Source organism: Micropterus salmoides, unplaced genomic scaffold (genome assembly GCF_014851395.1).
Source record: "Micropterus salmoides isolate LMB-PRFRI ecotype aquatic unplaced genomic scaffold, ASM1485139v1 Ms_hic_scaffold_13, whole genome shotgun sequence".
Lineage (NCBI taxonomy): Eukaryota > Metazoa > Chordata > Actinopteri > Centrarchiformes > Centrarchidae > Micropterus > Micropterus salmoides.
Genome location: NW_024040374.1, coordinates 21615695 through 21641797, shown reverse-complemented (window position 1 = coordinate 21641797; position 26103 = coordinate 21615695). Strand labels below are relative to the sequence as shown.

The window sequence follows — 26103 nt, the reverse complement described above, 5'->3', positions numbered from 1 at the left end:
GATAAGGATGACACCCTTTATCACATAGCTACACCGTCTGTCAGTAAAGGGGGCAAAGGCCAGGACTTCATCTTGCTGGCATCTAGAAGAAGCCATGTGATGCCAGTGCTGTAACTACATACCTAATCCACCTTATATTTTTATGCCTCTTGCTCTTTCTCAAGCCTCATGATGCTATCCTCTTTTGTCCCTCATAGGGACCCATATCTGATCGCTCTGCGCTCTGTCACTTTGCCCACTCACCCTCCCACTGAGGCCTACACCAGGGGAGAGGTGCTCTGTGCTGGCTTTACAATCTGGGAAGAGTCCAGTACTGTCACAAGGTTGGCCAAGAGAGGGTCACGCAGTTCACCATCCCGCTTGCTATGAGCACATTTCTGCACCCTAACAATTCACAACTGCAAAACGAACGCAAAGTAATAACAAGCTGCAGTGGTTTACTTCGCCACTTCTGACCTGATATGTTTTGTTTCAGATCACCTACTACAACCAGCCACGCCGGTGTCCTGCCCTACATCTCCACAGACTCGCTGGCCTGTCTTCCATTTTATAGCGCTTTTTCTGCCTGTAGCCACTTCCTGGTGGCCAACAGGACGCCTGGCAGCTCTGCCACCCTCCGCACTGTGACACAATAGTGCTCCATGGTCTTCCTACAAAGAAGCAGTAGCATCAGTAGCAGGGATTAGGACCATCTCACTGTCCATCCCATTTCACCCTCTGCTGTGTGGAGGTGCTGTGCTCTTGACGAAGCACACGTTCCACCCTGAGATTACAGACGTCTTTGCAATAGATTTGTAGTCTTTAAACCTCAGTTCTCACTATATGACTTTGTTCATTCAGAAATGAGAGAAATCTCTTTGAACAGGTAAAGAAATACTGTACAGGTCTTTTTAAGAACTTGCTACATGTTTTCAGCTAGATTATAGGTATGCAAGAGTGCACAATGTTTCACAATCTCTCTTGGATTTTAAGCGTTACGTTTTATAGAGCCGCTATTTATGGCAAGCCTTCTGTGCACAGTAATTTATGATCATGACTATCATCACCATGTAATGTATTGCCAGTTTCACAGAACTACATGGATGAAACTAGTCTAAGAGATGTTTTGAATCAGCCTCTTCGTTATACTTTATTTTCTACCTCCTAATTAAAGTTGAACTATTTGATTAAAATATAAGTGAGCCAAGATGTACATTTAGTGAGTGATGATGCTGTTTTATTTTGAGACAACGATGTATAGTTTAAAACGACAACTCTTACACTGATTGTATAACTGTTGACGCTCAATGGCCAAGTATCCCACATGGCAGCTGTTTTTCTTGATTAAACTGAAACAATAAACACAAAAGACCTATGGATTGCTCATTTCAGCTGTTTGTGTCGGGGTTTACCTCCAGCACTCTGCATTCCGTCCATTCCTGAACCATTTTTTTTAAGGAGAAAAAGAAAGAAACACAGCTTGGAGTTGTGTCCCACTGTAACTGTGGTTTTAGTGTTGTGACAGTGCATAGGCCAGCAGGGAGTACGGTGGAGGCTAAGTGAAACACTCTGCTGGCCGAGGTTTAAAGGATTAGTAGCTCTGCCTGTTTTCCAGGTATTGTGTTTGCTCCGTGATCATCCTGTTGTACTCACGCCGCTTCCTGACAGCAAAACAGGAAAACAAGTATAAAGCGAATGCATCTGTATAGAAAAATGTAATTGTTGTATAGAATGCATTTCAGTAAAATTATGAAATACTGTCAGACACAAGCCAGTCAGTGGTCCTGTGAAATACACCTGTCCAAAGCATCCCTGGTGAGTGTGTGTGTGTGTGTGACTTGGCCTTGGCGCTTGCTGCCTTTTCACACCACTCTGCAGGTCACTGAAGAGCATCTGGTGTGTGCTATTCTTGTGAAAGGCCTTGGTCAGTGAGGCAAGCCGCCCCCCAAGGGCCGTCACTCTCAAACCACCCTCCCTCCCTCTCTCTTTTAGAAATCTGCACCTGCCTGTCCCCCTGGCTCTTTAACACTTGCAGAGCGACCACCATCCAAGCATGCTCCGCTGCCTCTGCCAGAGTGCTTCGTGCCCGTTGTTCTTGTTGCTTTAGCTCCATAGACTGGTTTACCATCTCCTTTTGCTCGTGGTCTGCATGCAACCTGTTGGCTGTCATAAGGAAGGCAGCCTTCACTATGAAAGAAACAGACTCTTAATGTTAAAGATATCCTTAGTTGTTTACATTGCATGCATTCATCCTCCAGTTCCTTTTCAACCAAACTTGCTACCTTCAGTATCTGTAAAAAAAAAAAAAAAACAGACAGACAACCAATCCCTGGACATTCCCACATATTGTCATGGACATTTAGTACCCTGTCATCTGCTTTTTCTGCACAGCACCAGGGACATGGCATAACGAAAATACATTAATGTCATGCAAACAAACATGCAGCCAATACTTTGGATGCTGTCATGTGTTTGTTGTCACGGTGACACAATGTGAACAGTGACAGTTTGTTAAAAACTATACTCAGTAATTTCTGATCAATAAAGCTAATATAATAGGTAACAGGTTACAGTAAGGGAGTGAGTACACTTTCTAATGACAATGGATTATTTGATGAATCATTACTGACTAGAACTGGTTGGGTTTTAAAGGCTGATTCTCATATTTTTAGACTCAGTTCATCAAACTCAAGTCCACTTTATTTGTTTAGTCAAACTATGGTTTCCAAGTTCAAGAATGAACTTCTAGTCAACTAAATATGCCCATTCTTTTAATGTGTGCCCAGTTAAATAATAAAATTGACATGAAGTGGATTAAGAAATATTGCCTTCCTAGATGTAATCACTTTCAGTGAATCTAATGTAAAATGTAGTGAAATGTGGAGTGTACGAATTTACATTTGTGTAAAAATATTATTTAGCGCGAATTATCAGGTTTTTGTATAAAATTTCCAACTCTCTTTCCTGCATTATAAGACCTAATCTAACATTACTGTAAGCCAAGTCCGGTATAGTCAAATTAGTATTTAATCTCCAATTGTAAAAATCCTCCCAAAATAATTTTGATAAGTTACAAGAGCACATCAGATGACATGTAGGCCTATGTGTGAATGTGTATTTCTATATTACAAAATACACATTCATTAGAATCAATATTTAATCCTAGACGTAAATTCATTGCAGAGAATAAGAAGTTGGGTTCATAACATCATCCTTTCTAAGATCCTTGCCCTGCACTTTAACAATCACCACGTGCTCTATTGTGCTCTATGCACTCCCTCCCCGGCCTACGTTGTAAACACAACAAACCACGTGACGATACCCGGAAATAAGGCACGGTCAAGCTACACCAAGCATAACCGTAGCCACAACTTATGAGACATTATCGAAGTGTATTTAATCGATATCGGAGGCGACAATATGAGCCAGGAATGTACCATAAAGTTACAAATTGCAACACGAGAAAAACTCCGAAAATTCAGCTCGCTGCGTGGTGAGTTTTATATGTGATTATGTACCTGCCCTTCTTGTAGTCAGTCCTAAAAGCCTGTGCTCTATTCTCCCGCTGCTTTTCTGTACCTGAAGACCGGGAGGTGCAGCCCGGTGAGTTCTGGGACGTGGTGGTTGTGACCGCTGTGGATGTGAGCCAGAGGGAAGCATACGAGCTGCAGATCAGTGAGAAAGTTGACAGGAAAGAGCTTCCCCTTGGAGTCCACTACAAGGTCTTCTCAGATCCGCCTGGATCTAAAATAGGTGAGTGAGTCACACTCACTTTCAATTCACTGCCCTCAGTTTGTTGCTCGGGGTGGGATCAACAAAGCACTACATTATTATAATCATTATTACCAATATGACCATGTGTTTTTAAGGGAATGGGGGCTCCACTCTGTACGCACTGCAGCAGCTGAGTGACATCTACGGGAAACCCTGGGCAGGCTGAGAGTCATCCTGATCCATGCAGGTTTGAGATTTTACTGGCCTTTTGTTGCTGTTATACATTTAAATAGGTTACATATAAATAATTTATTTCATTAGCTTTTCCTCCAACTCATGCTGGTAGGGTTGCAACTATTTTCATTATTGATTGATATGCCTACTACTTTGGTTTTTCTATTCATTGTTTGGTGTATAAAATGTCACAAAATTGTACAAAACAAATTGCTGTTACTATTTTCCAGAGCCCGATACATCTTATTCGTGTAACTTGTTCTGTTCACAGTTTTAGAATAGGTCTGAACAATTAATCGAAATTTCATCAAAATCCCAATATGGCCCTCCTGCAATTTCAAAATTGCAGGAGGCACAATATTTGTTGAAGGTGATATGTGTGTCAAAATACTATTTAAATTAAATATAGTTGTGCTGCAGAGTTGTCTTGGCCTACGCATCATATTCTAGACACTTAGTAAAACTAAGTAATCATCTTTGTTTGGTGCAGAGCCTTTCAGAAATCACACCTTAATTCATTTTAATGTGTTTTTCAGTGAAAATGAGAATAACGATGTAAAAATTATCATTCTCCTTAGTATCGCAAGTCATATTGCAGTTGTAATATCAGTCAAAATGACTGCAATTACATCTTTTTTTCAAAATCGTTCAGCCCCTTCCAGCCAAAGAGACGCAATTTACTATCATGCAGGCCTAAATTAAGTAGGAGATATTCACATTTTAGAGGGTGAAAACCAGAAACTGTGGGACATTTTTGCTTTGAAAAATATCTGAAGCGATGAATAGATTATCAAAAACTGTGGCCGATGAATTTATTAGATTATCTGACTAATAAATTCTGCGCTAAAAGTACATGCAATGATGACATCCACATCCCTTTATGTCCCTAAATACAAATAGGGGCCAACAAGAAAATAAGATGGATGGGTTGTGTGCTTATATACTATAAAAGTCTTTGAAAATCTATTCATGAATTGTTAAAGCCACTTGCTGTAGTCAAACAGCAGACAGTATTACTCCTCTAATATAATAAGCAAGTCTTCTTTAACATGACGTTATGGCCTGCCTTTTAAACTTCATCACCGCGACAGGGCTCCGCTTCTCGACTCGCACAGTGCAGATCCTACTCTTCGTTCACAGCTACTCTTGCATCCATGTCTGCTCATTTGTTTTTACTTTTAAGTCTAACATGTAAACATTAAAAACTCCCTACACTCTTTATGCATTCTCAAGTGAAATCTACCAGTCCATCAACTCCTACAGCAGAGGATCATCATCATTTAATTAACCCGAACAGATTCACAACTTTGTCATATCTCTTCTTATCCTTCCAGGAGGGTTGAGTCAGCGTTTGCCCAGTGCCAGCGCCCTGGGAAAAATCTTCACCGCCATGCCACTGGGTGATCCCCTCTACCAGATGTTGGAGCTCAAACTGGCCATGTATGTGGATTTCCCTTCCCAGATGAAGCCTGGCGTACTGGTGACCTGTGCAGATGACATAGAGCTCTACAGTATTGCAGAGGATGAGAGTGTTAGGTTTGACAAACCTGGCTTTACAGCTTTAGCCCACCCCTCCCCGCTATCTGTCGGGACTACTCATGGAGTGTTTGTGTTGGATTCACACGAAAAGACCGCTCACTCAGAAATGGAGGACATTTCCTGCCTACACTTTCTACACAAGCCGAGCATCGGTAAGATGCGAGACAGTGGAGCTGTTTGTAAAAGGCAGAGCGGTTGTTTTTCTCTTTCAGATGCTGAGTTTGTCTACACAGACAGCACCTATTACGTTGACTATGCTACTGCAAAGTCTCTTCTTAAGCTGCTGAAAGAGTTGGGACATTTGGACTGTGAGGTGGACGCATACGGGGACTTTCTCCAAGCACTGGGCTCCAAAGCCACGATAGATTACACCAACAATACTGCGAATGTCACCAAAGAGGAGAGTGGTCTGGTGGAAATCCGCCAAAAGATCTTCCATTTTCTAAAAGGGACACCCTTGAATGTCATTCTCCTGAACAACTCCAAGTTTTATCACTTTGGAACCACATCAGAGTACCTCTTTCACCTCACTGAGGATGTGGCGCTGAGGAGCGAGCTGGGCCTCCTGTCACCTGCCTTCAGCATACATATGAATGAGAACTCTGAAGGCTCCTCGGGATGCTGCGTTATGTGCAGCATCCTCGACCCCAGTTGCTGTGTGGGAGCTGGATCAGTCGTGGAGTACTCTAGAGTGGGAGCGGGAGCCTCCGTAGGTAGGGGCTCAATCATCAGCAGCTGCCGGGTAGGTGCGGGCCTCTCGGTGCCCGATGGAGTCTTCATGCATTCACTGTGTGTGAATCACGAGCACCAAACCAGGTTTGTAACTGTCGCCTTTGGGATTAATGACAACTTGAAGCACAGTGTGGAAGCCGCTGCGTACATGGAAGAGCTGAAGCTTTGTGGTTTCAGCCTGGCGGAGTGTCCGCCCCACTGGGGGCTGAAGAATGAAGACCTTAAGTTCTCCGGTGACGCATCAAGCTGTAGTTTGTGGAAGGCTTGTTTATTCCCTGTTTGCTCTGATCCACAAAGCTCCTTCTCGATGTCTCTGGAGATGCTGCAGGCCGTCCTGAGTGGCTCTACATTCCCCTTACCTAAAGACACAAAGCTGATGTCCATGCAAGAGTCCTTAGAGTGTAAGAACCTGGAGGAGATGTTGAAGTTCAGGAAGTTACTATATGAAGACATCACACAAAGAAAATCAAACAAATGAAGTTACTTTTTTAAATTGAGATTTATGTGAGAAGTTTTATATTGTCAGTACAACATAACAGTGATTGTGCTATAAATCCCTTGTGTATTGTATGATCATATGATGATCAAATATTTGTCTTTGCTGTCATGTCATTCATTGTGAGTATGACCTTTCATAAAGTTCATTCTTAAAATTTTTGTAAGCTTGTCTCATATAAAAATATAACTTTCTAGTGTCTTAGAAGCATTTTGCTTAATACCTCATCTGCAAGTCATTGTCTTAGCATTTAAGTGGTGCTTTGCCCAGGACAAGAGGAAAAGCTGTTAGTTTGGCAGCGACAAAAGTGTAAAGGTACATCAGCAGACACAGAGAAAACCAGTTTGGCTCATGGTTGATATTTGGAGCATCTGGCACACTGCTCTTCATAGACATGTCCATTGTTATATGACAGCATGAAGGCAAACGGCATTTTCATCTAACCTTTTTTTTAATTCACAGCAGACATTTAGCAATAACAGTATTACTTACTACGTTGCTGGAACATAGTCATTGTTAATGATACTAGCTCCTCCTTTGCTTTTCCTGCTATGACAAGTCACCAGGTCTGCTGTGAAAAATACATGACAGAGAACGTATGCATGGACAAAAATGTCAAGTAGATCCATCAAATCAACCAGCCCCTCCTATGTCACATACTGATTGTAGTATCAGGCACAGCAGATCACTTGCTTCATTTCAATACAATAGAAGAACACACAGTCACACTGATAGACGCCTGCTTGCAGAGATCAGTTGTTGTAGTTGTTAGGCATTCCACTCAAAGGTGTTTATTTTTAGCCCACAGCCATGATCCCCCTTTATCTGGACCTGTGCAATTGTGGCAGAGTGAGAGATTGTATTACTGCTTCACTCTAGTAAACCAAACTATACAGCGCATATTACAAGAGAAGGACCTTATCAATGGGAAACTACAAATCAAGACCATCTCAGACATGTACAGGTATGTACGTGAGAAAATTTTATTGTCAGATGTATCCACAGGCATAAGAACGAGGTTTGAATTGAAGAAGTAAGTCCTGCAGGGGTGGGTTTTACTGTTAGCTGCTATCACTCTCTATCACAAACACTGACGAGCCTTTTCTAAACTGTGAGTGAGTGATACAGTTGTTTGAACTTATTTAACACACATTTATATAGGAGGTAAAATATGTGTATTTGTTTTTCTTTTTAATTGTTATGTTTAACCCTGATGACGGGGCTGTGAAGATGAGTGGAAGAAGAAGGTGGGTGAGTCGTACTCTGTGATTGTCGAGAAGCTGGAAGACGACCTCCAGCTCAAAGACAGTGAGCTCGTGGATCTCAAACTTGCTTTCAGGTGACAAAAAACTTCTGTTTGAAAACAAAAAAGGGAATTTCAGTCTGTGTGAGTCATAGTATAACCCACATGTGCACTTTATGCCTACATTCTCCTCGGCCTGCTTACTTTTCTGTCAGTCGGGTTTCACTTGTCACCAGCAGGTGATGTTGATTTTTCTGTGCCTCAGCTCTGATGAAGCTTTTCAGAAGGTGAACTTGAGCTACCGAACAGAGAAGGGGCTGTCGCTGCTGCATCTCTGCTGCGCATGTGGAGGTATGCATGACTACTACAGTCTATTAATAACTCCTCAACAAAATGTGATGGTGGAAGAAAGGATTACTACAGACTGACTGACATTATTGTCTCAAGATGACCTTTCTGGTGTTGGTCAAATAGAAGTAAACAGAGGATTTGAAATAAAGTGTGCAAAAAGATTTGATTGGCAAGAAAGTAAAAAATACATTTGAAAGAAATGGTTCTAACTATTTGGACAGTTTGCCTGCCTCTTAATGGTTAAACATAATGTGTATCACGTATTTGTGACCAGGTAACAAGGCCCATATTCGCTCCTTGATGCTCAAAGGCCTGCGTCCTTCCAGACTGTCCAGGAATGGATTCACTGCACTCCACCTGGCTGCTTACAAGGTGAAGAGAATTAAAGAGCAATAAAAATTGTTTCGAAATGTGTTTCAAGGAGCAATCTAGGTCTTTGTCTTGCTTGTGTTGGTATGTGGTGAAGAGCTGTCTCACGTTTTACCACATGGTGGAGTGCAAAGACACACAAAGCCAGGAGGCTTAGCTGCTTCTTGCTTTATTGTGATGTTAATGCAGGCACGTGGTGAAGGCAGAACAATCATGGCTAACCTTTATGCTGTGATGGTTGAGACGATAAAGTGAGTGTTGGACAGTAATGCAGCAGTTATGGTTTCACCTCAACGCCTTTGGATGTATTCCTTTTTTTTTACTGCACCACAGGACAATGCTGAGCTGCTGACTGCACTTCTCCATGGAGGGTCAGACGTGCAGCAGGTGGGCTACGGTGCCCTCACTGCCCTGCATGTGGCTACCTTGGCTGGGCACCATGAGGTGAGAGCTGGGCCTTATTTGTCTGTATCGTTAGCTGTGACATTTTTCATTGCATTTCAAATATTCATAATTTGCCATTTTGCCCCAACAGGCAGCAGATATACTCCTGCAGCATGGAGCCTTTGTGAATGTTCAGGATGCTGTGTTTTTCACCCCACTGCACATTGCTTCTTACAACGGCCACGAGCAGGTAAATTGCTCATATCAGTTAAAGAAATAAAACTGAAAAAATTCAGGAAACAGACACATTTATCTAAATTTTCTTGGGTATCTCTGCCTTTCAGGTGGCAAAGCTGCTGCTAAAGTTTGGGGCAGATGTGAATGCGAGTGGTGAGGTAGGAGACCGGCCACTGCACCTGGCTGCAGCCAAGGGTTTCCTCTGTATCGTCAAACTGCTGATGGGGGAAGGGAGCAAAGCTAACGGTGAAACTCCATAGTGCTTCCCTACTTATTAAAAATTCACTTGAGTCAGTGTTAATTAAACGCAATAGCATAGGTTAATACTGTAAAACTTCAGTCAAAAGCCTAGTCCCTATTAGACGCCTGTCCCGTTTACTGGCCTGGTGTAGCGACACGTTTTGACAAATGAACGCAAGTCTCAATTAGAAGTCTGGTCTTATAAGTCTGTATAAAACCTCTGAAAGCCCACTGGGTCACCCTTTTGAGCTAGTTCTAAGCTGCCTAGAAAAATGTTTAAACTTTGGTCAATATGGACATGCTAAATATAGTTAGATCAGTTTGTGTGTTAAGTTCATTTAACAAAAACGGTGAGCACCAAAGTATAATTCATTCAGATTTAGCGCCATTGTCAGTCGGTCTCTCTCTCTGTCTCTATCTCTGTGCATGAGGTTGGCCTGGATTAAATGAATGATTATGTTTTTGCATGTGTGTATTATTTCTTCTTTTTCGTCTTCGTGTTCGTCTGATAGCTTGATAGAAGCCTATTTCCCATCTTTGCTGAGCAAGCGTTTGTGCCAACAGGGCCTGTCTCATATAGACGCCTATCCCAGATATAGGCAGGGTGAGTTCAGAGATTGAAGCAAATAAAAGCCTGGGCTATTAATTGAAGTTTTACAGTATATACTTACTTATGTGTGTAAAATAGCCTTTAAGCTCCAATACATCCACTGGCTAAACCTACTGATTCATTCTTAAAAAGTCACAGAGAAGATAATTCGATTCTGTAAGTGCAGATGATGATGTTGATGTTGAAGATGTTTTCTTTCTCGCTCAGTAAATGCCCAGGACAATGAAGATCATGTTCCTCTCCACTTCTGCTCCCGTTTTGGTCACCATGAGATCGTGCGCTTCCTCCTGCAGGGCAACTTTGACGTACAGCCTCACTCTGTCAACATCTACGGCGACACACCTTTACACTTGTAAATGGTTTACAGTGTCAGTAGCCTTCTATATGTTTATATTTTTTGATACAGTTGACATCAAGTGCTGGATTGAACGTTGTGTTTCATCAGGGCCTGCTATAATGGGAAATTTGAGGCAGCAAAAGAGATTATACAGCTTTCTGGCAATGAAAGTCTGTCGAAGGAGAACATATTCAGCGAGACAGCACTTCACAGGTATTGTCTCACACGCTGTATTTATTTATCTCCTGCAAAACAGAAACACATACACATACTTCACACACTGAATTGACACGTTGTTTAATTTATGAGCATCAACTTTAACCTGTGATTCATGTTGCTCTGAGGTGATAATGAGTACCTATATCTTGTGTCACAGTGCATGCACCTATGGCAAAGACTTGGAGATGGTGAAGTTCTTGTTGAGCCAGAATGCTATGAGCATCAACCATCAGGGCAGAGATGGACACACAGGTGACATCCTTCAAAACTCTTCTATTCACATGTGCAGTTAAATTAAGCGCGGTTTTCACTATAACTGCATGTATGCCATGAGTGATAAATGTCTACCGAGGACTACTCTGTTTAGCCCTACACAGTGCCTGTTACCACGGCCACATCCGCCTGGTACAGTTCTTGCTGGACAACGGGGCAGACATGAACCTGGTTGCCTGCGACCCCAGCAGGTCCAGTGGGGAGAAGGACGAGCAGACCTGCCTGATGTGGGCTTATGAAAAAGGTCTGTTTCTGGGATGATCTGCTTGGCTGTCAGAAAATATCAAATGAAAACTAGTATCGCTGTTCTTGTGTTTTTCTACCTCAGGTCACGATGCTATTGTCACCTTGCTGAAACACTACAAACGTCCAGATGACTCCCCCTGCAATGAGTACTCCCAGCCAGGAGGAGGTGAACCACCCCCCCTCTGGAAATGATTATCTGGATTGTAATCAGACAAGTCCTCCCATTAATCTGTCTGAACGTCTCTCTTCCAGACGGGTCCTACGTTTCCGTCCCTTCTCCTCTGGGAAAGATCAAAAGCATGACTAAAGGTAGTGAGGTGGAGTGAGGCACAGCAGATTTTCCCACACTGCTGTCAGCTGACATGACAGCAAACATTGTCAGTGAAACTGGGGGCGGTGTGAAACACAGATCTGTCTCTGTCATATTCATACTTAATATTTATACTTTATTGATGGCTGTTCGATCTATTTGCAGAAAGGGGCTAATAATCAGTCAAAAGGAAATATATATATAAGATTTTCACCATAGCTGTAGTTTAATTGTGTTTTAATGACTTACACTGAATGCCCTCATGGCTCTGTAATAAAACACTTTTTTTCCTCATGCAATCTTGGCAGAAAAAAAAAACAGTTACTCCTTCAGATGAAAAATTTGCCAAAAACTTGACAAATGAACTGCATTATGGGGCAACATTTAACTGCTGTAAACTTATTTTTCCTTGGCACGCTTCCGGATCCGTATTTCAACTCCAGTTTTATACATTATACCCTGGCCATATACCCTCTCCATATTATCTGACCTGAGTATTAGCTTTTAGAGCGATACACCAATTTGAAAATAAAGTGATTCTCAAATTATTCTTAATGATGCATTAAACTCATGTAAAGATCTTCATCAATGAGATAGAATTTTCTAGAAATGGTTTATTTATTTATTTATTTAACCATTATTTAACCAGGAAACAGCCCGTTGAGACAATCTCTTTATCAATGGAGACCTCGCTAAGAAAGGCAGTCAAACAGCATTTAAAAGTAACACTGACACACATATGACAATACAGTCCATTAAATCTTCTTCCAAGACACCAAGCCTGTGTTGCCCTCTGTTTTCAGAGAAAGCAGAAGTTCTCCTGCTCAGGGCCAGCCTCCCATCTCACTTCCATCTTCAGCTGTCTGAGCTGGAGTTTAATGAAATTATCGGATCAGGTAACACTATGCTCTACCTTTTCTGTTTTCTCTTCAGCTCGTGTGCTAATCAGATAATACTACTGAGCTTCAAATCTGTATCTCATTCAGGCTCCTTTGGAAGAGTCTACAGAGGCAAATGCAGAAACAAAATTGTTGCCATAAAACGGTACTTGTCTATTAAACATGACATTTTGCATCTCACCTGTGGTGAGGGGAAAACTGATGTGTTCTTCAATGTCCACTGTCGTTTGTAGCTATCGAGCCAACACGTACTGCTCGAAGTCAGACGTGGACATGTTCTGCAGAGAGGTCTCCATCCTCTGTCGTCTCAACCACCCCTGTATCATCCAGTTTGTGGGGGCGTGTCTGGACGACCCCAGCCAGTTTGCCATTGTAACTCAATATGTCTCTGGAGGCTCACTGTTCTCTCTCCTGCACGAGCAGAAGAGGTGAGGAAGTGTGCGTTACACACTGGAGCGTATAGTATATTATACTGGCTGTACTAACACTCATGTAGTGCCCACTGACACACATAGCATCTACTGAACTTCCCAGTGATGTCTCCATGGAGTTGTCACCTCTAACAATTTTACACAAATACAGAAAGAGCAGAAGTATTTAAGTCTTTGCGTGGTTAAAGTAGTGGCAGGTTAACATCAGATTTAAACTAACTGACCAGAATAATCGCAGCCATGCAATCCAACACAACAGACTTGTAGTGATTTACTGTAGTGCTGAAGTTATCAGTCGATTGATCTAGTTGTCGATTGAAGAAAAATTAAATCAATAAAAACAGGGCCCTTGTGCTGCATTGCATTCCATCTTAAATGTGTTTCTGTTAAACTACTAATAAATTATGCAAAGGACGCTTAAAAATGAAAGTAGAGGTTCTGGTTAACATCAGTTCCTGTGATGTTATGTTTGATTCCTCACACACTTTGACGTTGACTAAATCCTGATGTTTAGATCTAAAAAGAGCTCAAACTACCTTAAAGAGTTATTCAGTCTCTGACAAGGGCCCGTTTGCACAGCACAGCCGACTGTTTCAGGTCTCATTATCCTCCTTGGAAGCGTCCCCTCACCGATCTCTCCCGCTTAGCCGGGATCATCATTGATCCAGATGAAGTGTTCCGCTAACTGTGTGGCCAGGTGCCGTCTTTATAGACTGTCCTATTGATCTGTGTAAAGTGCTGTGTGTGATTGGCAGGGACCATTGATCTGGCACTAAGTGGCTACTGCTTTAATGATGTGTCAATGGACAGGCTTATCGACCTGCAGTCCAAGCTCATCATTGCCATTGATGTGGCAAAGGGCATGGAATACCTGCACAACCTCACCCAGCCTATCATCCACAGGGACCTCAACAGGTGGGCGCTGCAGTTGAAGCATATATGTGGTGGGATTGGTCTGAAACAACTGTTGTCATGACTAATAATATATGCGTTTCCTCCAGCCACAATATTCTGCTGTATGAGGATGGACATGCAGTGGTGGCTGATTTTGGAGGTGAGTGGCATTTTGAAGTGTTTTATTTGTTGGGCAGGAAAATTTAACAAATACTGTGCAGTTCAATCCAAACAGCATCAGCTGGTTAAACATTTATAGAGTTAGAGAGAGAGAGAGAGTTTTAAATGTAGTTATATGTAATATATTCGCTATAACCCATCCCTACACTCAAGGGGAGTATGTGTTCTGGGGGAAGTGTTTGTGTTGGTTTCACTTCAGTTTCTTGTAATACTAGCAATGGAAGATTTTATTCACTGGCTCAGCTAAGTGTTAGTGAGTCTAGATGAAAAGTACAGCTAAACAACGGCTGGTGGATGTTCTTTGTTTGACCATTGAATATCCATGCTTTCCTCTGCAGAATCTAGATTTCTACAATCTATGGATGAGGATAACATGACCAAGCAGCCGGGGGTCAGTGCTGTTTCCTATTTTCGATTTGGTTGATGACACACACAAGTCCTTTCGGAAGGAGATTTTCTTCCTCTCTGGCCAAATTCTCTCACACCATCTGCGGCATCCACAGAAGAATAAGGCATTTTGTATTCAAGTGTATGCTGTTATTTTGCCGAGGTTCAAGCTTCTCCTGGCACCTACCATCAATTACCCAGCAGCTAAAAAAAACTGCCTTCATGCAGATTTTTTCTCAGTGTGCTGACTCATCCACTAACCAGAGTGCTTGGCCTGCAGTTTGGTGTTAAGTATGTTACATCTCTTGAGAAGTGCCTGTTGTGCGGAGCTACTTGCCCTTGCTGGGACGCACTGTTTATGTCAGAAATTCAGCCTCAGTTAGTTGTTTTTTTTTGTGTGTGTATGATTTTTTATTACCACAATTTTATGATTTTTGTATGTGCCTATACGTGTGTGCTTTATGTGCTTGTATGTGCAGAACCTGCGTTGGATGGCTCCTGAGGTGTTCACCCAGTGTACTCGCTACTCAGTGAAGGCAGACATGTTCAGCTACGCCCTCTGTCTGTGGGAGCTGCTTACTGGAGAAATTCCCTTTGCTCACTTGAAACCTGGTATTTTTCATCAGCCATAGGCTTAAATGGTGATATTAAGTGTGTGTACTACAGTTCACCCGAGGGGGGTCCTCTCTAGAGGCCTCTGACACAATACACCCTTTTCCCTGAGCACATTTAGACATGACACAGTAGAAAAAAGTGAATAAAATGAATGATGGCTGAATTTCATTTAGCTGCTTCAGTTGTACGGTCCTGGTAATATGCGTACTGGCTCACTGTCACACTGCCATTACTTACTGGGATACTTGAATAAAACAGAGCCATTGTTAATGTAATTAGAAACACCTGTGCTTTTCTTTCTGTGAGAAGTAAAAATATCTGCTACTGCATAAAATTTCTAATTTTCTAATTTTCATTTTTGCTCGTTTTGACATTTATATCATGACTCAGTTGTGAAGGAAAAACTGGATCATTCTTTAACAACACTGAGAGTCTACAGCCATGCTAGCAGCTCAGTGAAGCTGCGTTGTACCTTCAGCTAGATGCTAGCATCAACAAGCTAACATGCAAAATGACAATGTTAACATGCAAAGGTTTAGCATGAACATTATTTACCATGTTTAATGTCTTAGTTAGTTTCAGAATGCTAACATTTGCTAAGTAGCATTTAACACAAAGTAGCCTACAGCTGAGGCTGATAGTAATGTCATAAGGTTTTGGACAAACCAATGTTACTACAATTAATCCAATAAAGGATATGAATGTGTGGACCAAATGTAATGGCAATTTACCCAGTAACTGTTGAGTAATTTCACTGAACAGCACAAATTTCAGCCTCATGGTGGCACTTAGGATGACAAGTCATAGAGTTCGTCATTAGGATACAGATTCTGTTGACCATGGACATCTGTACAAAGTCTCATGAGATATTTCAGTCTGGACCAAAGTGGCAAACTGACTGAATAACATATCTGTCTATAGAGTGTGGCTGCAAATATTTTGCTCACTGTTTATACATTTTACAGTGACATAACAAGAAAAATAGAATAGTACACAAGCACAGAACAAAAAGGCTGTCAGACGGCATTAGATCATTTTTAACCAGATGTTCTTCTGTCCTCAGCTGCTGCAGCAGCAGACATGGCCTACCATCACATCCGGCCTCCTATTGGCTACTCCATCCCCAAACCCATCTCTGCACTTCTGATGAGAGGCTGGTACGCCTGCCCAGAGGTAAATGACCCAATTTCACCTTTTCTTGAATTTCATTTTAGTTCTGATTATCACAAATAGTCGCCCAAATAATAACTTGTTCTCAATTCATTTGTACATTTTATAAAATTTTACACAATGTAGATTATATCCACTAGGTGCTGTGCAGTCCAGTGTATACTCAGCCAGGGATGGTTTTTTTCATTGCTTTGTTTTATAGATTTTTTTTATGCAAGGTTTTGGTACATGACATCATCACTGGCAATTCGACCAGCAAGACATTCACTTGTTGCCAGAGTGAGACAATGTCAGTGGTTAGGGAGAATTCAAAAATGACAGCTCCCAGGCAGGAGCTTTAGTTTTATTTCTACCATCTATCTTATTGAGCATATACTCATATGATGCTGTTTTTGTCATTCTTCTTCTTCTTCTTCTTCTTCTTCTAAAATCTAGGCTATTCAGGGTTTTCCAATGTCTAAGGATTGTCCAGCTGTTAAGATCCCTACCATGGCAACTGATAAGTCCCCATTTGAAATTTGGGTTAGTGTTTTGTCACCTAATAGACATAGCTGTGGATATAATGGTAATGTCATCCCTACCCAGTTACCCAAATATTATATGACTTTTATCCACAACGTTTTGACCATTTTGTATTCTCATATGAAATGTAAAACTGAACCAAAATGTTTTTGGCATTTAAAGTACAAATTGCTATTGATTAAATATTGTGTCCATTAGAGGGGTAGAGAATTTTGAGGGTTTTTAATTAATGTCCATGTATAATAATAATGTTTGCTCCTTCCCAACTCTTTCTACCCCCTTAATATTTGCATTAGCTCTAATAGCAATAGCCAGTGTTTCAAACACGATCTTGAACAATAAGGGTGATAAAGAATAACCCTGCTCCCTAACTAGAGAAAGATTAAATGAGCCAGATTAGGATAATGCTCAGCAAACCTTTTCCAAGCATAAATCCAGGATCTTGGTTAATAGTTTACAATCTAGACTGTTGTGTCCCTATATTAACAATATTAATGCTTCATTAAAGGTTTGGGGAAGTCCTCACGGTACACCTCTTGCAGTATTGGAGTTAAAGTATCGCTATGTTGTTTATAATATTCAGCCAGGAACCCGTCAAGTGATTTCCCTGTCTTCATAGCTGATATAGCTGTTCTGACTTTGTTCTCGATTACTGGACCATTTAATGACTCCGCTTGTTCAGAAGAGAGGTTGGGCATGTTGGAGATAAATTCATCATTTTAGTTCTTGACTTTCGATCTGCGTTTCCAGTTCCTTTATCTTTGTGTACTCTCTTTTTTCTTGCGCTATAATCTGTCACCTTATATAGGCTTTGGAGGTATCTGTACTCCAGGTATTAATTTTAAAATAAAATTTCTGGTCCTCCTTCAGCAATAACTTAAAGGCCTCATCTTGGTCTCCATCTGCCCTTTGTATTCCAGTCTGTGTCAATGCAAAGCTCTATTGCAGTGTGATCTGTCCATTGGATTTAACTTACAAGTAACAACACCGTTTATAATGGTTTTGGAAATCAAGATAAGTTGGTTGAAATCCCCTGCTAGTATTATCTTCCCTTTTAATTCTCCTAGAATCACATTCACTTCATGGAAAAATGTAGTTGCATAAATATTGATTATCATCTTAGTCCCATTGAGGAGTGCTTTTATCTTTGACCTCCTGAAGGAGGACACTAAACTTACAGTAATATTTTCTTATTTATCAGTACAATTACACCATTTTGTTCACTTTAAAAACATAAATAAATAAAACAATGGAAAATAAGATCCACCTAGCATTGTTTAAGTTCAACTGCTTAATCATCTGGGTTTCCTGAATAAAAGCTATGCCTGGTTGTGTTTCAGATATGACAGCAACTTCCCTCATTTAATATGGTTTCCACATTCATTGATGTTCCAATTCATACATTTAATGTAATTCTTAGCCACGTTCTATTTGCAGGGTAACATGCATACCTGTGCAAAGTTTTAGGGTAATCTTGGCTGCATAATAGCCTCGTATATGTGGCTGTAGTGTCTCCCCCACACACACATACCTGCTCAACAGTGTCCACTATTAAGATGCTCTATTAGTACCTCCTACATCACTGTTAGCCTCGATCAATGTGTCTGCCTCCGCTGCACTTGTGAAACTTGAGTTGTCGGGCAAGCCAGTGTATATTTTATTTCACGTTGAGCTGCTACGATGCTCTCTTTGCAGGTGTGAATGTTCACCTCTTATGGCCAAGTTCCTTGGACATGTTGGGTTATCATGATAATCTGAAGCCTTTTCCTTTTCTCCCCAATAAAATCCTTCCATGTCATTAGCAATTTAGACAACAATGGCTCAGAAAGGCAACTGATGCCGAGTCAGCTGCCCCTGCAAATGTGTGCAGCAGTAATGAATTGGGCCCTTGATGATCCATTACTGCATGGCTCATCACATTCAGGAGCACGCATTACCTGTATTATCCCTCTCAGCACTGTGATGTTTAGCCAGGCCTCATCAAGACACATTATAACACGGCCGAGCATGTCGGCACAATCCTCCCTCTGCGGTGGGCTACATCTCCTTCCTGTTGGTTGCCAACCAGTTGTGATCACCTTGTCCCAGGGCAGCTTCGTTGAGACACTATAATAGGCTCATAAAGTTTCATGTTGCACGCCTCTCTCATGGTGCCTCACCAGTACACCAGCTACCACGGACTTTAAAAGTGGGACACGCCGCACTGTGTTTACAGGATTTGTACAAAGGTATTTGTTAAAGCCTGAGAGAATTCATGCTGCAGGGTAAGCAGATTTCAGACCACTGTTCTCAGATGAACACTTCTGCTTCTGTGACACCAATGTAATTTGAAATTGCTAAATGTTGTTCTTAATAGGCTTATGAAAATCCCCCAGTACAAGATCATATAAACTTGAAAGACCAAAGAAACTACACAAACACAATCATTTATGAAAAGCATTTGCCAAGATCAAAATGAGATGCTGGCAAAGGCTTGTCATGTTGTTATGTTTTCATCTTTACTGTGCTGTCTTCATTTTCCTGTCTCTATAGTGAAAGTAGCACGTGGACAGACCTTGGCCTGTCTGAGGGATGTGATGTATAATTGAACAGCTCCGGGGTGGCAGTGTTTGTTCTTTTACAGTGAGGCATGAGATCTAAAGGCTGCTTTTGAAGCAGGGTTCACCCTTGCTTCATGTGTGGGTGGACTAAAATGAGCACAACATACAGGGCTGTGTTTGAGAGAACACACGTGTCTGTCTGTTGTGGCCACCTGATGCATTTGATTGTACTGTGTTGCTTTTTCCAATTCAGGACAGGCCTGAATTCTCTGAAGTGGTTTCCAACCTGGAGGAATGTTTGTGCAACGTTGAGGTATATAGCATGCCTCATATTCTCAAGTGTCATCCCATTTAAGGCTGCAGCGCATGACACTTATGTTGTGATAAATCAATTCTCACAATTGTGACTGTATTTCTGCTGTTCTGTGTGTGGGGCAGCTGATGTCTCCAGCCTCCAGTAACAGCAGCGGCTCCCTGTCGCCCTCCTCATCCTCTGACTGTCTGCTGGGGCGAGGAGGACCCGGCCGGAGCCACGTGGCCGCCCTGCGCTCCCGCTTTGAACTCGAGTATGCTCTCAACACTCGCGCCTACGCCTTCTGGACTCAAAGGTAAGAGAACTCAAGCACCTCCACAGACGGGTGAAGGGCGTGAGAATCATTTGCTGTACAATTGCCACATTCACACCCTCCCAATAACCCAACTATTAGTTGAAGCAGAGTCTGAGTTAGTCTTTAATCAGCTTAAGGTGTTTGCATGATGCTTTGGTAACCCTGCTGTTGGGTCTAATTTAGTGACTTAGCAGTAGAACAAAATTACTTTATGTTTCTTGATTGGTATATAATTAAACAACAGTTGTGGCCTCTCAATTTGGCTTTTCAGAGCAGTTTTGTAAATGCAGAAACAGAGTAATAAGACTTAACTTCCCTAAATATTGTCAAAATCCATATAAAACAACCAATATATTGCACGTGTCACTGTATACAATATACAGTGTACTCGAGAATTGAGCCTCTTATTGGATGAATCAGTAGTTATGCGGCATTCAGACCAAAAGCGAATTTAATCCACGCAACGCTCTCCTCGCGGGGGTTTTATCGCTGGACAACTGCTGAGTGTTCATACACAACGCGAATAAACACAACTCGCCATTACTACAGCTGTATGAACCCAAAGTAAACATTTTGCTGTGATTAAATTGCAATAAACGGATCAAACTGATGCCGAAATAACTACAATATGATGCAGATTTGTTAAACATGTGAACTTATGCTTTGACAGGTCTGTCAGCAAGACAGCAGGGCAACAATTTCTAAAATTTGGGTCGGCTGTGGCTCAGGAGGTAGAGCGGGTTGGCCGTTAATCGGAAGGTCGGCGGTTCGATACCTGGCTCCCCCTGGTTGCGTGTCGAAGTGTCCTTGGGCAAGATACTGAACCCCGATTTGCCCCTGGCGGCTATTCCACCAGTGTATGAGTGAGTGTGAATGTTAGTTTCCGTTTGAGCACTTAGGCTCAGTGTGTGAATGGTGAATGCAGATGTAGTGTAAAAGCGCTTTGAGTGGTCGAAAAAGACTAGAAAGGCGCAATACAAGTACGGAGTGTTTGTTTTCTGAATGGAGTTTGAATTGATCAGGGCTATGCTATGCTAACTTGGTCACAGTAAAGTACAGCGATAGCTGGAATAAAGTTACAGACACATGTTTTCTGAACTCACCAGGTAGTTCAACTTCCTCGCTTCCCAAAAATTAAAGTAAAAAGCCAATTTAATAAAAGTTTACTCCAAGCTCCTCCCACGAGTAAACAGCGCAGTTGTCAGAGAATAATCTTGACCGACTGCGGGTGTTTATTTGTCCAAAAGCTGGAGCGCTGCTCCCTACCGCGGCTCCATGTCTTTGCATTGACTTTGTATGTAAACGCACCGCCCCCAACGCTCACTTCGCTTTTGGTCTGAATGCCCTTTAGGGTGCTAAAATCTGCCTCCACAAACTCCCAAACTGTTAAAACTTGACGTTGTAGATCCATCATTCTGCCGCGATTCAGCGGCTTCCTTTCTTTCCTTATATTTACTCCAAAACAAATTTTGGTGTATAGTTTTGGAGAAATTTGACAATGCTCCCAGAAGAGATGTCATGTTCATCTTTTTTAACACAAGAAGGGGAGACCTTAACAGTTGTGCCACCTACTTCAAAAGATGTCTTCCTCAAATGAATGTAGCCAAAGCCCTGATGCAGAATTTAAAAGCAGCATCTAAAACGATGTACTTGATATTCGCTCAATCAAGCAATCAGCTTAATATGGAAATGCCGACACCTAATGACCCACATAACTTCTTTAATGTGAAATAGTCTGTGACAGTCTAATGGCTGGGTGGAGTGATCCATAGTCAATCCCTTTAAATCACTAATGGACAACTTTCCACCTGAGATCACCTGGCCACTGATGGAGCATATTGCTGAAGAAAAAGAATGAAAAACATGCACTTGCAATCACAACAACTGCTGCATCTTGTGATGACATACAAGTGGGCACATAAAGATGATTTGATGTAACTGAAGGATGTTCACACGACACAGTGACTCAGTTAATACTGAAATAAAATGGTATGTCAATGGTGTGTCATTATCAGGCTATACTTTTAAGAATTTCGAGTCATTATATGTGCAGCCAAGTTAATGGCCCAGTGACATTTACAATGACTATAAAAATGACTAGAGTGAAACTGCATCAAAGAGATAATTTAGTGTTTAAATAAACACAACAGTTGGACTTCAGCCATACTGAGATCTTTTGTCAGAGCTTTGATTGGTTGAAAATAAACCTGAGATCAAACTGAATATATAGATGTTGTTTTTATAGTGATTGTTGTAGAGGGAACACCGGTTACCAGCTGGATAGGCCTTAAAAATTACCGCAAAAAGTAGTTAAAAAGCTTTCAGAAATCTGAAGCTGTTTATCACCAGGGGAGGTTCAATTAAATGTTTTCAGCTTAATACTCTGCTAACTAAACATCATGTCTGGGCTTGCTCTGATTTGCAGAAACAACTCCCTCTCAACAATTGTTATGCCAACATGTAGATCAGTTAAGATACTTATGTCTACACTGAGGAGTGTTGTTGCTCAGATACTGAACAGGAAACAAAGGAAAGCAAATGCAATAAAACATGCATGGCATTCTGACCAATAAAACATGCATGGCATTCTGACCGAGGAGTAAGGCCCCCATTAGACGCCGGGCTTTAAGCCTCTGTACTGTGTGTCTCTGTGTGTGTGTGTGTTTGTCAGTGCCCAGTAACAGTCACCATGAAGCCATTAACAGAAGGTTGTTTTTTTTGTGGCGTGGCAGTGACTTGTCTGTAGCTCCCTGGTGCTCTATCAAAGTTAGAAGAGAGATTCCCTATAAATAAATGCTGCTGATCATATTACATTTATTCATTTAACTGATGCTTTTATCCAAAGTGACTTACAATTGCTATACAGGTCACACGCCTCTGGAGCAATTAGGTCAGTGTCTTGCTCAGGGACACAATGGTGGATGGGTCACAGTGGGGGATTGAACCCCAGTCTCTCACACCAAAGGCATGTGTCTTATCCATTGTGCCACCACCCCTGATCATTTAATATTGTTTAAAAATTTCTTTCATTTTGTAAAGCAGTGTGCGGATCGTGTCTTTGTTTATCCCATCAAACATGTCATCAATTTTATATACTGTGTAAGAGCGGCCTGGTTGGACATTACATATTGAATTTCTTCTGCTTCTATCTGGCTCCATCTTATCTGTCCTTCTCCATGTAAACGAAGCAGTATAGATTTCTAGACTAGTGTTGTTTTGCAGTGGATTAATGAGTACTGTTGCTTTCATTTATTTTATTTTTCAGTGAGCGCCGTCGTGCATCCGGAGGCCTTTCACTGGAGGAACTCAGAAGGAACATGCAGTTTTCCCCCATTGACCGAAATGGTTTGTTAATTGGTTATTTCAGTTTTTTTGATCTAATTGTTTGTGTATAATAAACCTTTTTCCAAAAAAGTTTTGGTCTTAGGTATTAAAAGGCTAGCGCTATTCTATATTTTCCTAATTGTCAAATCCCACACAAAAGACAAAAACCAACTTCTTTTTCAACTTCCCTACCCTGTCTGTGGCATACTCCCCAAATATACAGTCACTAATATACATGTTTATTTAAAAAAAGACTGAAAAGACTGATTTCCTACAACAATAATATCAGCCTTATTCACCAGCCTTTTGTTTTAATTGTTGATAGTGTCAACATTATTATCAACATTATTATTCACAAATAAGTGTCTCTGTTTCAGGGTACGTGTCTGATCCCATGAGCACCATGAGATTCTGCTCTTCCTTCAGCAGCAGTGGCAGCTTCGAGGACAGTAACTGAACCTGCTTTGAGCTCCTAGTCCGCTTTATTATTGCCTTATTAATCCAGACATTCATGCCTGGTTTTTGACAATTCATTTGAAGTAAAACTGTATAAATAGATGGTAGAAGTAGATGTTGCTAACTAACTTGCTACCTAAATTGTATTTAGTTGTACCATACTGTATATGGGTTGAGTTGTTTACAGTACTCTTAGTTCCTAATATCTACAGTCTTGTGTTAAATTTGATTTACTGGTTACAAATGTATGTAATTAATTTTTAAATATTTTGTTGAGGCTTTCAGATCTTGTAAATACTGTATGTATGACAAGCACCATTTGTTTTTGTATACACATGGTTTGCACGAATCTGAAATACAAGCTTTGAGAATCTCAGTCAAAGCTCGCGTTAATTCTGACATCAAATGTACACCCGCTCTTCATTCAAGTGAGGGGGGTAAGAAGCAGAACGTCACTATCTATGTCACTGTTTTTTTTTCTGAGTGGCCAAATCACACCAGGGTTCAGTCATTGACAGATCTCAAATGAAAAGATGAAGCCTCACAAACCCACACTTGCCATAAAAATCGGGTGAATAGGCAATCCAAATAAATATACAGTAAGTCTCTAAGTATGTTTTTGAATAAGAGGTAGTGTTAGCAGCAGTAATGACACAAATCAGTGCGTAGGTTTGACATTTCAAAATGTTAACAGTTTTAATTACCTAATTAGCAGCCTAATGATAAATGAATCATTGGTTAACATTCCTGTAGTGAAGTGCTTGTGCCAGGTCTGTGGAAATGTAAAGTGTACCAAATAAGATGTGGGAGTCCAACAACTATGAATTATTCACTCACTTGTGAGTGTGAGTGGAAGAGTATCTGTTTACAGGTAATAGGTGATAGCAGCTGTGCTTGATACCTCACGCAAACTTTGCCTCTTTGTTACCAACAATAGGAAGAGATGGGCTATTGTAAACATTTCCTGCAGCCGTCAAAACTCCTTATGCAGCTTCTTCTTCTTGGTGACTGAGGGATGAAGACTATATAACAAGTCATTGTAATGTAAACATAGAAGCCATAGGACACTTGACGGACTCTGTCAAAACTGAAATCAAATTACGTTTCCTGATCTAGTCATCTGATTGTCTAATCGCTTTATAAATACTCACTTTTACAATTGAACTGCTTTTGTATGTTATCTTGTAAAGTAAGTAAAGCTTCAGTGCACCTTAGTGCCGCTCTGACGTGTGAATCTCTAATGTCCACTCTCTGTCCTCACGGCAGTCAGCAGAGGATATGAACTTTGACCAAACAATGTTTCATCCACTGAGAAAGTGCTCAGCCGATCTTTACTGAGAGTGTGTGCGATGTCTTGGATGAGCTGCACGTCTCTTCTGTCTCCGCTGATGCTCTGTCTGACGCCGTGGGTTGGATCTCTTCGTGACGGGCCTCCTCCTGGCTTCCATCTTCTGACTTGGACGCTGTAAAATCAGCTATTTCTGTAACTTGTCGACTTTGTTCCCATGCTTCTTCTTCTGTGTCTCTCAGTTCATTTGCTTTCGGTTCGGAGAGCTCTTCTGGGCTTGACGAATGCTCACGATGCTTCTCTGTTTTAGATGAAAGAAGATCTATTAACTCTTCAATTGCTGCAGGTTTTTCATTCAAGTCTGGACCATCATCAGTTCTTTTCTCCTCAGTTTGGTTCTCGGAGACGCTCTCAGGCCTGCCACTGGTTACTGAATGAGGAGTACCTGCCATGCTTTCCACCTCAGTTTTGGAAATATCAGTTTGCTCAGCGTTATCCTCCATTAAACCCTCTTGAACTGTGTCTTCTTCCAGAGATCCCCTGCTTCGTTGGTGCTCTACTGACCCCACGTCTTGCCCGTTCACGGACTCTTTGTCATTTTGTTCACTCTCCGTTTTTTGTATGAAGTCTGTCACCGCAGTCCCCTCCTCCACTTGCTGTGTGTCTGTGGCGGCGTCATCCTCACATGGTTCGCCATCTTCAGAGTGGTCTGACTCTCCAGCTTCCTCTTCGGCTTTGTCCCCTGACTCATTTACATCTTTTGGCGCGTGCTCTTGCATGTCCGAAGGCGATTCCTTCAAGTCTTCTAAAGGTTCAACAAACGTCTCAAAGAACTTTGATGTTTGATGCGTGGTAACCCAGTCTGTGACCAGATCTGTGTTGTCTTCTCTTGCTGAGGCCTCTGGAGTTTCTTCACCAACTGGAGCGCTCTCTTCTGTGTTTCAGCCTCGTTTTTTGCGTCAGCTGTGCCGACTGTTCTTTAGGTTTGAGCAGCACACTTGCTCCTTCCTCCGAGGCCTTGCTCGCATCCTCCATGTCTGCTCCGTTATCTCCGTCTGTGGCAGAGAGGTCAGCGGCAGCGGCACTTTCATCAGTGTGTGGGTGTTCGTCAGCCTTACAGTCAGACGGTGAGGTGGACTCATCTAACTCGTGAACTGTGATGTCTAAATCCACAGCTTTGGGTGTTGAAGATTGCGCCTGATCACCTGAGGAAGCAACTATGACCTCGCTGACATTTATCTGAGAGTTATCGTTCTTTTTGGTCCCATCTGAATCC

General features: G+C 41.6%; 2 protein-coding genes across 3 annotated transcripts; both read left to right on the top strand.

The window, feature by feature from the left end:
- The first annotated feature begins 3341 nt into the window (after positions 1-3341).
- Positions 3342-6851, top strand: LOC119900889 (fucose-1-phosphate guanylyltransferase-like). Its single transcript, XM_038716188.1, is given in 5 exon segments — positions 3342-3472; positions 3565-3732; positions 3849-3902; positions 3905-3940; positions 5262-6851. Coding segments are annotated over 5 exon segments (1746 nt in total). The 5' UTR covers positions 3342-3399; the 3' UTR covers positions 6677-6851.
- A 50-nt stretch (positions 6852-6901) lies between these two features.
- On the top strand, positions 6902-23774 carry LOC119900888 (serine/threonine-protein kinase TNNI3K). Of its 2 annotated transcripts, XM_038716187.1 has the most exons (25): positions 6902-7658; positions 7925-8033; positions 8203-8288; positions 8563-8660; positions 8991-9101; positions 9193-9291; positions 9386-9524; positions 10336-10480; positions 10574-10678; positions 10842-10936; positions 11052-11201; positions 11286-11369; positions 11456-11512; positions 12317-12409; positions 12500-12557; positions 12646-12840; positions 13654-13758; positions 13845-13897; positions 14256-14308; positions 14784-14916; positions 15983-16092; positions 19405-19464; positions 19590-19759; positions 23025-23104; positions 23461-23774. In XM_038716187.1, exons 1-25 carry the CDS (start codon positions 7619-7621, stop codon positions 23538-23540), a joined length of 2508 nt encoding a protein of 835 aa, XP_038572115.1. In that variant the 5' UTR covers positions 6902-7618; the 3' UTR covers positions 23541-23774. The 2 variants fall into 2 exon arrangements, with proteins under 2 accessions (XP_038572115.1, XP_038572114.1); XM_038716186.1 differs by having other exon boundaries at positions 12317-12557.
- Positions 23775-26103: the final 2329 nt, after the last annotated feature.

Excerpts from the sequence above, each read along its gene's own strand:
- LOC119900888 (XM_038716186.1), top strand. The coding sequence starts at position 7,619 with ATGGGAAACTACAAATCAAGACCATCTCAGACATGTACAG. Across the intron at positions 8,289-8,562 it reads TCTCTGCTGCGCATGTGGAG|GTAACAAGGCCCATATTCGC; the intron begins GTATGCATGACT and ends ATTTGTGACCAG. Across the intron at positions 11,370-11,455 it reads GTACTCCCAGCCAGGAGGAG|ACGGGTCCTACGTTTCCGTC; the intron begins GTGAACCACCCC and ends TCTCTCTTCCAG.